Raw genomic sequence first — 12,040 nt, 5'->3', positions numbered from 1 at the left:
ATTAATTTTTAACTTCCTTTTCTTTTTCTATCTTTTCAATAAAATGTCAGTTGAAAGTAGTGCTTGTCCTGTGCAGCCCTCTCTCTACTTGTCCTTGTCTTTCGTGCTGTTTTTTAGATGTTTTATTAACTAGGCCACCAACTTATATTCTTAGAACCTGAATTACACTTCGTGGGTTCTGCTACTGTTAGTGACGAATACGTGCCTGGGATGGCTTGTTAATTCCAAGATATATTGAGTTCCGGCTCATCGGTCCGGGCCGAGGAAAGGAATGTTGGTGCGACCCGTGAGTGATCCATTGAACTCTGTACGGCTGCCCGCAGAACGCCGTAACATGTTGCACACCTTCCCCATTCTGTGTGCTACGTGTATGATTTCATTAGTATTATCGTCGCGTTTAAGTGATACCGAAACCGGCTTTCACATATTGAGGGTAAACACTTGCGTGAACTCGTCGAAATTGCGATGCTGAGTTACGTCATTGGTTTTCTTTCATTTGGGTCAGTTAAGTCGTGCTTTGCCTCCATTGATGTCCTTCTAAGCACCCACTGTTAGTTTTCCTAACTGGTGGGTATGGGGGCCATTGGAAGCACGCTTACACTCACTCGCCGACCTGCTTAGAGACCTCCTCTGTTGAGAAGAGGGTATGCCCGGAATCTCGTAGATAGAGCACCACACTCCGTTTCAGCTTATGACAGACAGCAACGGACGCCACAAGCCACCGGAGCCGAGCCCGAAGCGCGTCACGTGACATGCGTGAAGAATAGGGTTGGCTAACGCGACTCATAGTGTTCTTTACGGTGCATTGTAAGCTGTAGCGGGGTATGGTTGCCGCTGCTTCCCCAGGCACAAGGAGTCTAGGCCGATGGTGCATGCATCACCCGGTGCAGTGCCTACACTTGAGTATTGGTTGTTCCTACTTGTTCTTCTCGAGAGGAACAAATTTTGGGGGTACGAAATGTAGACTGCGGAAGGTACACGCTCGGCAGCTAGGATGCCCCGGTAACAGCCAAAGCGGCGCGAACCACGTGTTGTTCGTTGTCCCCCCAGGGCGTGCGTGAGCCCCCCCGCCAAACGGCGCCGCGTGCCCGAGGAGGGCCTGGAGATCCCAGACCTGCTGCAGGGGGAGATTGCCCACCTGGACCAGCGCTTCAAGGTGCAGCTGGACCCCAGCCAGCACACGGGCTCTCGCACCGTACACCTCATTTGCCAGCTGGGTGAGGGCCCCCAGGGGCTGCCAAGCTCCCTAGTTCCTTTGAACCACCCCTAAATGAAGTGTTTCTCCGGTAGTTTTGAACACTACTGTAAAATTCCGTAAGGGTGTCTTCCCCCGAGAGATAGCCTATCCCGTTTTTCTGGCGAAATATCCGTAGCACAAAATTCCGAGACAGCACTCGCCCTCTGATTCCCGTCGAACTTCACGCGCTGTCCGACGATAATCGCATCCACTGCGCAATCTGCGGTATTCGTTCATGTGACAAGCAAGTTCACAGCGGGTACCCGCGTCTTTTGTCCGCGATCTGCGCGTGATATCGTTTCCTGTGACATGCAAGTTTGTAGCTGTTTTCCACATGAACCGGAGATGCCTCTATGAAGCTTGCCGGCTCAGCCCAGCATGGCCTACTGAATGGCAGCATTCTCCGCCAATGTTTTTCACTTGTGTACAGGCCTGATTCATATACAGTGTAGACCGCATATAACGTATGTCGCGGGAGTCGCGAAAATCCGCACTATAAGCGGTACCACGCTATAACCAAAACATCAATTTTTCAGGCCAAAATGCATGCCATCAGACAACTTACCTTTGTAAAAGAATTTATTTTATGTTAGATGAAAAATAAAGCTTAGTTTGAGGAAAGTCTTTATTTCACCAGACTAGTACACTTCTCTCTCAAGTGTGTCACACATTTTGAAAATGAGCGACTTTTGCCTGGCGCAGCCTTTTAACGGCGTCGCGGGTTGCGGACGGACGTTGCGAGCGTTCAGGATTGCTAACCCTAATCACTTTTCTCCGGCGATGAAAACGCGTGAAAATTTGCATCCTTTATACGGTACGCGCCAATAATACCTTCAACTTGAGCACAGGCATGAAATGCTCCAAATAAGAAATCCGGGCGATGTTCGAAAACACAAATGCTTAGAAAGCACCACATTAGTCTAAGTAAACAAACACGACGACACGGGCGTTTCTGCCGTCTTGAGAGTGCCGCCACAACATCGCCGCACGAGTAGGTGGATCTTTTCTTCTAGTACGTGCTGGGTTACCATAGCGACACACAACGAAAATTCACAGTCAAGGATAGCGCTTTTACGCGGAACGATGAGCTCCTATCACGCCGTCTATGTCGACGATTAGAACCGACGCCATGTTTGCGGATAGAAGCAGCCGGCCGCCGGCCGGCCGGCCCGCGACCAACATGCAACGCGCGCGAACACTTCTCCTTGATTTGCGATTGGTCTGTCGTTGCGGTTGTTTCCAACGTTTCCAACGCAGTGGAGGGATGCACGCACGTGAACGACACGTGCGTGCGTCCCTCCGTCGCTATGGCAACTGAAGCCTCTCTCTTCGCTTCTTCCCGCTTCTTCGAGCAACCTCCTTGCCCCGAGAGTGCCGCTTGCGGCTCGCGCCGTTATCTAGTGTCGCACAAGGAAGCGTGCTCTCTGCGTCGGTCAGTCGGCGCGATCGCCGGGCTGTTCGGAAAACCGCACTATAACCGGTATTTCCCTTCGTGCGCCTGCATTTTAAGCGGTATGTAATTACATGGAGTTCTAAGGGAGGCGAACCGGTGGTTTAAAAAAGCCGCGTTATACCCGGTCCTGCGCTATAAGCGGTTACATTGTAAGTGGTCTATACTGTACACTAGTATGGCATACCCCCATGACGCAGTGCTGCTTTTACAGGGCAAATAATGACAGGACCCTCTAATGAGGCTTCAGGGGCATGTGCTAGTAAAATTTCAGAATTGTGTAATTCATATTAAATAATCTTTTTTCGTGTTTTCCAGTCAAAGACCGGGGTTTCTGAGGTCTTTCTATTCGATTTGGCACCGGTGTTTGCGGAATCGTTCATTTGCTGACCCTTTGCCCTACCCGTCGTCACGGTGTAAGATACACTCTTTAGGTGAGGACACGGTGGGGCTGAACGCACGGCACGAGGAGTCAGATAGTGTTTGTTCGACGGGCGTCTGAAAGGCTGCATCATTCCACTGCCACCGTTCCAGCGGCTGACAGTGTCGCCGGCGGCCAAACGGCGAAACTGTGTGAGAGCAAAAAAAATTATCTTGTTGCCATGACACCCCGGTACACCGTGGTCTTTCTGCACGTGCAACAACCTCGCTGGAGCTTTGCGCGTGTGGTACATGAGGCGGCACGAGCCGTCTTGTACGTGCCCACGGGTCGACGAGTCGCCTGCCGGCGCCGCTTAAAACCATAGTGAGAGAGAGTGAAGAGCGAACTTTATCGGGCACGTCGCGAGGAGCGCGCTGTCCTCACCTGAAGAGTGTTATCTTACACCGTGCCCGTCGTGTACCTCGTGCCACCGTTGTCTCCCTTTCCCGTAGATGACCAATTTTTTTAAACCCCGCTAACCTCACTTCCTTCTCTCGTTGCAGACGACAAGAACCTGCCGTGCGTTCCTCCGATCACGGTGGCGGTGCCAGAGAACTACCCCAGTCGGCCTCCCCAGTGCAACGCCAGTAGGGACCAGTACGGTAGGTTGCGTCGTTGGCTCCCTGCCCTAAGTTAATCGTTTCAAAAACACTTTTTTTTTTCAAATGTCTCGCGCTCGTTTTGTATTTTCTAAATTCTAATAGTGAATGCCATTTGGCGACAGAATTGGTGTGAACAAGCCCCGAGCCACCGAACGCGAATGACGATGCGAACAAACGCAGTAGGCAACACGGGATGGAGGTAGCACGAGTTAGAAAGAATGCATGCATGGTAGCTCACTGGTTGCCTGGCAACCGGAGGCAGGCCTCAAACAGCGATCCCACGGCTAGCGGGAGCGCATCTTTCGCGAGTTGTGGCTCCAAAAATGTAATCTGCTGTTATAAGGTTGAAGAAGCATTCATTTTGATTGAGGCTGAAGCGTCTTTGGGAAGGGGCATAAAAGAAGAGGCCTCCTGCGTCAATGGCAATTTCACGCTCGGGCGAGATGGTTTGGCAAACGCAGCCATGTCGGGAGCTGCCGAATGAGGGTCACAAGCTTTGCCTAGTGCACTTAGCGAAACTTTCGTGCACATGGCTTTACTTGCTGGCACTCTCTGTCTTGAAAATTATAAAGCTCGAAGCATGGCACCAAAATGCAAGCTGCTCGGCAGTAAAATCTGGTTTGAGCGTGACCATAGCAGAGGATCATGTTGTTGGCCGAGTACAAATTGCAGCTCTAGTTTCATTTTTCTGGCCAATTAGAAGGCGTATTTTGATGGATTTATGATTTGTGTTTCTTCCGACAAAGCTTTTGCCAGTTTTTGCCGAGCTTGCATATTTTCTGCGATTTAACTACCATGCTTCACTAGGACGTCTGAGAAATTACCTTTCTAATGAGGATAACATGCTTTGTTAGGCTTCGGAAACATTCTAGAAATCTTAAAGATTGTTGTTTTATGGCATCTTCTGCAAGTACACCGCAACTCAGGAGTGTCACATATATTTATTTTGTAGGCTATTATGGCACAGAAGTTGAGAATGCTTTGAGAAATTGATAAATGTTAGCTAGGGGATGTAAAAAATATAAACTTCCAAACTGGGTTTGTTTGGCGCGAAATTGACGTTTTGAGGGTGTGTCAACTTTTAACCCTCTCATTCATCTTGTCCACATGTCGGGACAGATGTTTTTTAAAATATTTTCATAGCAGAAAACAGTTCTACATTGTAGTTTGTGGCATGGTGCCCTCAAGTGAGGACAGCAAAAGCTTTTCCAGCTGGCCAAAAGATGGCAGCACTTGCCTGCGGTTACCCAGACGGTATACTGCTTCGTCTCCGCTGGCAGTATTGCCTAGCAGCAGTTAGTGAAAGTAAATAATTTTTTACCAGCAAAGTTTTGCTCGAACATTGTAACAAAAATAATACTCCGATTGTTCTAGCCATGAATAAATTATTAGCAAGCAAAATTTGTAAATTATTTCTTTCCATTCGTTTTGTTTACGCTCATTATATTTGACCTCAAATGGGGACACTATGCAGTAACACTGCCCTGCCCTCACTTGGCTCGCGTTCTTTCGACTTTTGCCCGCAAAACACATTGTCTCGTATGCTTGCGAGTTCTGTATCTCACTGCATTCTTACGGCAGAATGAAAAATTCCAGACAGAAGTTATCCCTCTCTAGAGAAGAAAATGACTGAATTTTAGACATATAGCTGATGAATCTGAAGACAGCCTTCACATCAGCAGTGCTCAAGAATGGCAGGGTGCAGAGGATGTCGTCTGTCGTGTGTGATACGGGTGACAGACCTGTGGGCGCTATGATGTCCCACCTTTCCCCGAGCACTTTGAAGGGTTTCATGCATTGTGAGACGTTCATGTTCATTTTCCAGTTCTAGAAGATTTTGTTTACCATTGTAACACAGAAATTATACAGTGCTGACATGTCTGCCCAAATACACAACCAGTTTGATCAATTAAAATTACTGCGTAACACCAAAACTGAGATTACCTGACCACTGGAATGCATGTTGACCTCAACTTGATGACATGTCCATTCTGCTATTACAAATTAAATTTTTAAGTACATTTGTTTTTAATTCACTTAACATACAGTTTACATGAATGTCCCAACATACAGGGTGAAACAAGGAGACGCCAGGCTTTTTAAATCGACTGGAAAATTCGGTTTCTTAACCTATCGCGCTACGACTTTGTGCAGCGTTGCCCACAGATGGTGCTTTTTTTTTTGTAAAATTTGCGAAGAGCGAACTTGCCCGAGGAAAAAGTAAAGAAAAAAAAGGCTTAGCTCCTATGGAAACGCAGCGACGCCACCGGTCTGCAAACAACACGGCGCCGTTTCGCACAGGAGACAGGAGATGGCGCAAGCGGTCGCGACGCCAACTGCCGCCAATGAACGAGCAGACAACGCCGAGAGCCAGTCCTTTTGCAGACAAGGAACCGCAGTTCCTTGCTGTTACCGCGCCTGTCTTTTTTGTTTCTGCGACTGTCGCCGCCTGCGGAACGCGCGTCGCTTTTGAGTCGAAAAGATTGTCTGCTAAAAAGGCCTGCTCTTGGCGCCGTATGCTCGTTCGTTGGCGGCGTTTGTTGCGCCATCTCTTGTCCCCTGTGCGAAACGGCGCCGTGTTGTTTGCAGACCGGTGGCGTCGCTGCGTTTCCATAGAAGTTAAGCCTTTTTCCTTCCTTACTTTTTCCTCAGGTAAGTTTGTTCTTTGCAAATTTTACAAAAAAAAAATATGCACCATCTGTGGGCAACGCTGCACAAAGTCGTAGCGCCATAGGTTAAGAAACTGAATTTTCCGGTCGATTTAAAGAGCCTGGCGTCTCCTTGTTTCACCCTGTAGTACACTTTTTATTTTACATGGTCATTATAATTCATGCATGAGAGGGTTAAACAGAAATGTTTTATAGTGGTCAGGCCAGCACATTGAAATGATAGAGATTTGGCCATGACTTTTATCTACTTTGTTAAGCAGTCATTTGTTGCAAGTGTTTGTTATTAAGGCATTAAAACATACAGTATTTTGGCGTAAGCGTGTGGAGTCGTATGCCGTACTGAGACCTCTGTGACATCCGAGGTGTGCCCAATGTGTCAGAATTTGAACATCCACCCATACGGGTGTCGAAGACGTTGGCTAACTAGTACCAACACTGAAAAATAATTTTGCGATCCCCCTCAGTGGAAGTTTTCAAGGAAGACACATTTGGTTTAATGGTGCTCAGCACGCGCCTTTTTTGTCGACAGTCTGAGCGGGCTCCAACTAGCAAGAAATTAGTGTTGAGCGGAGTCTCTGAGACGCGCTTGTCGGCACTCTTGCTCTCCCAGACTCGACGCAGTTCCTGAGGAACATTCTCCAGTCTCTGGACATGCACTTGGACAAGATGCCCGAGAAGTACTCCGTCACATCCCTCCTGGACACATGGGTCAGTGTCACTCCGACTGCTCGCGCTCCACCATTGCATGGAGCACGCGAGACAAAACGGACGAGCGAGTCTTCGGCTCGGGAAAGTGATGCCGGAGTAAGCTTTTCAATAGAAGGCATTGGAAGTCTACGCCCTCCACGAAAAGCTGGGCTTGACCGCATGGCCGTACCAAACTAATCAGTCGCTTCGGCCTTCTTTTCTCGCGAAAGTTACTTCGTAAGTTTGCCCGTGCGTGTGATCCCCACCGTGATCCATTACTTGGAACTGCCTTGCTAAACTTGGTATACATACATGCTGTTTGATGGAATTAGAAGAGGAATATAAAAAGATAATTAATGGGAATAAATTATATTACCTCGTTTTTTGGTTCATCCCGCTAACGCGCTCTTGCTCATTTTCTCCTTTGCAGGAGATGTGTGTCCGCCAAGCGTGCTCTTTACCGGACACGATCACCGCCATTTCGAGGGATTGATCATGACCCAGGATTTACAGTTTTCATTGTTGTTGCGAAGGTCTGCCGTCGGGAATCGAGACGGTTTGGGTGAGACTTGGAACCAGCTGGCGGGCCCTAGGTTGTAAATATTGTTGCTTGTTGTACAGTAAAAGAAAAACCAAATTTTCTGTCTGCTTCTCATTGTTTGTTGTTATTGCCTGGTGTTTCTTTCTTCCAGTTTTTCTTTCCTCACTCTGGCAGGCACTTGCTGAGGAAGGTGAAGGATGTGTGCAGAGTCAAGTGAATTTGTTTGTTTTACAGCGACAGCTGTCACAAACATTTTCTAAGTGCATTTGCGGCAGCGTTGTGCTAAGCAGAAAGCTCCGTGACGTCATCTAATCACGTGACCACATCTGACCAAAGTAGTTCACCCCTCAGCCAAGATATGGCGGGTGCACCCGGCAGTGCCCAGAACCGTATATAGAGAGAGTTTGGTCAATGGGAGCAGCCGGGGTGGAGCGGTGAAAGTAGCGGCACCGCTAGCGCTGCATATTCCCCCCGTGGTGATACTGCGAAGTAAAAATATCTGAGATGACCTTGGAATTGACGCATACCGCGGTGCAGTTATTCTTTTTTTCTGGATGAGGCTGAAAGTACATGAATGGGTAATTGTAAGAGATTGATTGAAATAGGGAGTTTCAAAATGCTGAGTGCATTTACTGAGCCAGAGCAGGTGACATTGACGAGAAATGTTACCTAAAACATGAGGCAAACGTACGATGCGGGTTCGTTGTTAGGTTCAAAATTCCCATGGAGCCTTGTCCACGGTTTTGACCATCCACTTCGTCGTGGCCGCGGCTGCGACTGCAATCGTAAAGATTGAGCGCATTCTGAGTGTCACCATGACCACAACGTCTCGTGCATTGCCTCTTCAGTTACGAAGGGTCGCAAACTTTAACTTGCTGAAATAAAATACTTGAATACGTCCTTACCTGAAATTGTGATTGGAAGATATAAGTTAAGCTCATTGCCTCCACTAGGTGAATATTCGTGGCTAGTGGTTGGTCACAAGAGCTGTCAATCAATGCACCCAAGGTCATTGAGGCAATTTCGGCCAATGATGTGCCCTTATTTTTGCCCTATTCTTACAAATTAATGACCAAACTACATATGCAGCTCTGGCAGCGCCTAGAGTAACTGCGTATGCTCCGCTTGCGGAGCAAGTATCGCAATGGTTCTGCCAGGGCGACCATGTTGAATCCAAAGCTGCTCTGCGGGAAGCGACCGTCGTTTTTGCAGGAAATGCAGTCGTGAGCTGGTGGCGTGCAAAACGAACAATAGTGCGGGGACACGCTGCATGTGTGCCGTCGTATGTTCATTTGTTTTCTTTTCCTTCTATTCCCCTCACTAGAATGCAGTGTACGACAAAAACGTCGTCCATTTTAAGAGTTTCTTCGCTCTCGGTTTACAAGCATGCTGTGCTTTGTTGTCCAGTGCGAGGTGCTCGGATGTGCCGGTCGGGTTGTGTATCGCTCCGCGAGGGCCGCAGATGCGAGCAACGCAATCGTGCTCCGTGTTGTCTGCCTCCCATACTTGGGAAACATGTTTTAATACATTAATTCCGTTAAAAGAGAAAAAAAAAAAAAAAAAACTTTCAGCCTGTCCATTGTGGTGAAGAAGGAAGAGCAGCGGAGCTGCAGCTTCTGTTCTCGGCGGTGGTTTTCCAGGCGAGCGATCTGCTCTTCTTTCGCAAGGGAATCTGAAGCGCTCGACGCAGTGAAACTTTCGGCAATAGCGACCTCGCAGCAATTGCGAAATCATTCGCGCTGCTGCGCACATCGCCGCTCGTTCCGTTCCCGCTCTTCTTCCTCCGAAGAAATGTTGCCGCCATCTATGAGCGACGGCGGCAAGCAGACAATGGGCAAACACAACACTACAGCCACCCTACACAACACTCTGGTCAGCTACCGCCATCTATGAGTGACAGCGGCAACCAGAGTGTTGTGTCGACATTTCTTTGCGGGGGACGCGATCCTGGGGAAACTAGCCCTTAACAGCTCCGCTGTAAAAGCGATTATACTGTATTTATTGGCTACACATAATGTTCAATGATCAAGGAATCTTCCACGTCGTTCGATTATAATGTGGAATGTATATTTCGCAAACGCAAAGCGAGAAACTTGCTCCGCCTGAGACTCGGCGCCTGCAAGGTCACTTTCCCGCATGAAGGTTGGATCCAGTTCGGCGCACCTTTATTTGCATTGCGGCGTTAGCGGCGAAACGAAAAGGAATGCGATACTAGGGAGTTTTAGTAGACCGTTTCCGCAGCCCGCTAGGCATCCGGATAGCGCTCCGTTATCCGCCACAATACCTTGAACTATGCAGACAAGGCTGGCGGCGCGCATGCGCAGCTGCGGCGTTTTCCTTACGGATACCGTAGCGAAGGAGAAAAACAATTTTACATTTTGGTGAAAAACCCGAGACTGAGGCAATGACAGACGACGACAAGGAAGAGAAGGAGAACGTCTCAAACAGCTGTGTTTGAGACGTTCTCCTTCTCTTCCTTGTCGTCGTCGGTTTTACCTCAGTCTCGGGTTTTTCACTAAAATGTTTAATATACACCAGCTCACTTGCGCCCTTACGTTCTGCTCAGAAAAACAATCTACTACAAATCCCTACTCTGGTCCTGCAAGGGGAGAGAAAAGGGGAAAGGGCTACCGGCGCTTTCCCCCTGTTGCCCCCTGGCTGGGGCGTTAGAAAGAGGAAGCCCCGGATGAGAGGCTGCACCGGTGTTGGGTGTATGCATTGCCCGCACTTCGTTCGCGCTTTCTTCTCTGTTTTAAACTCCCAAACGTAATTGGAGCCATGGGCTTGGATGGCGACAGTCCCCGGTCATCGAGGCACCATTGCTCGATTGGGTGCACGAATAACGACAGAAAGCGTCAAATACTGTCCGAAGGCCTATGTTGGTTACTCTCGCTGACGTATAGTTTTAACACCATTCTCTTATACGGCACTTATTTGTATCGGTCTTATAGCAACCTTTACTTCACTCGGAGAAATTAGCAGTATAAGGATGCATCGTCTGCTCGCGTTTTTGGTGGGAGTAGAATGAGCCATCCCGGTATCGCTTCAGAGTTGACAAAGTATCATTTTGTGATACAAATCCAACAAGATAAAATTGGGGAATGTACTTTGAAGTCAGGAGTTGTACTTTCCTCGAAAATTACTAAACAAAAAAAAAAAAAAAAAAAAAAAAACCGAGTGAAGTAGAAGTACATACTCAGTCAATGTGTCTGAAGTAAAGTAAAAATTTGCTAAACCTATTTAAAGTACTACTTTAAGTGCAATCTATTTAAAGTACTTCCCAGCACCGACCCAATGCTTCTTGATAAAATGCACGCTTCATCTTTCTTTCTAGTATGGACAACCATTGTTTTGCGAACGTGGGAAACGCGTGCCGCGAGCGAGTGTTGCACTACCATTCGCTTCCAAAGGCTACAAAAGGCGGGCCTCTTGCTTTGCCGGGTGCAGCCAGCGTAGCTTGAAAATGCACAATTCGTTTGATCACTCTTGTCATGTACATGATAGTGATTTATAAATTATGTTTGTCAATCTCTGCAACATATCTCCCCAGAGTTTCCCGGTCAAGATGTAAGCAAGCTCATGCTGTGTCGCGGCTCCAGCTGTTGCCGTCGCTTTGCACACTGGCGAAAAGCTGAATTTTTGCATTGATATCAGGATTCGTTTTGATCATGTGCTTGTGTGCTGACACAATTTCAGTACAGTCAAACCCACTTTACAAAGAGGGTGATTGTAACTAAAATTACGTTAGCCAAATCCATGTTGATTTTGAGTGTACTTATTGCATCATGGTCCTGTAGCATGCAGTGTAGGCTTGCTTAAGATTCACTACCATAATTTTTGCACCGAGTTGCTAAATCTGCATTTGTCCTGGCCTACTTGCTTCGTCTGACATAGCGGCGGTTAGGAAATTCAGAGGGGCAATGTAAATCGCGAGTGCCTGCAGAGCCATTGTAAACGTCGAGGTTCTAAAGAAAACATGCTCAGAACTGCCGCTGCTAAAACGACACTGTTAGTCTTAACTTTTGGACCCTTCCTCCGTGTAGGCTGGAGATTCATAAATTTTTGGCTGCTTTCAAGGCGCTTGCGTTCAAATGTCCTCGTGATGGCACTTCTGGAACCTATGGGTACATGATGTGCCATGACCTCAAAGTGAAAACCAATTCATTTACAGCTCTCCTTATTGTGTACAATGCAAACTTGTAGTGTAGTTAATACAGTGATGGAAGTGCTGCGCCATTTGCGCCAAATTGTGCCATGAACGAAAGTATGCTGCATATTGCGCCGAAATGCCATTTATGCTAAGATTCGCGGCACACCTGCGCCGAAAAGGGCAAAGCAAAAGAATCTAATAGTTATCGATCGACCCTAATAGTCAGAGAAGTAAGAGGAAAGGAAAATGATACAGATATGTATTTCCCAATGTCTATTCACCG

At 47.7% G+C, this 12,040-nt stretch overlaps 1 protein-coding gene across 2 annotated transcripts in view; it reads left to right on the top strand.

Moving 5' to 3' along the window:
- The window catches only part of LOC8036002 (mediator of RNA polymerase II transcription subunit 15), a 99,975-nt gene extending 92,254 nt beyond the window's left edge, over nt 1–7,721 (top strand). The window contains exons 13-16 of one of the 2 annotated variants that reach the window (XM_042290991.1): nt 1,051–1,217; nt 3,612–3,710; nt 6,990–7,087; nt 7,497–7,721. In XM_042290991.1, the coding sequence (XP_042146925.1) occupies nt 1,051–1,217; nt 3,612–3,710; nt 6,990–7,087; nt 7,497–7,559 (427 nt within the window). In that variant the 3' untranslated portion in view covers nt 7,560–7,721. Of the gene's footprint in view, nt 1–1,050; nt 1,218–3,611; nt 3,711–6,989; nt 7,403–7,496 lie in introns of those variants that run through there. The other variant, XM_042290990.1, reaches the window with a different exon arrangement.
- Nucleotides 7,722–12,040: the final 4,319 nt, after the last annotated feature.

Source organism: Ixodes scapularis, unplaced genomic scaffold (genome assembly GCF_016920785.2).
Source record: "Ixodes scapularis isolate PalLabHiFi unplaced genomic scaffold, ASM1692078v2 PGA_scaffold1__304_contigs__length_218370807, whole genome shotgun sequence".
Classification (NCBI taxonomy): Eukaryota; Metazoa; Arthropoda; class Arachnida; order Ixodida; family Ixodidae; genus Ixodes; species Ixodes scapularis.
The sequence above is the reverse complement of the archived record's forward strand: the minus strand, read 5'-3'. Positions and strand labels throughout refer to the sequence as shown.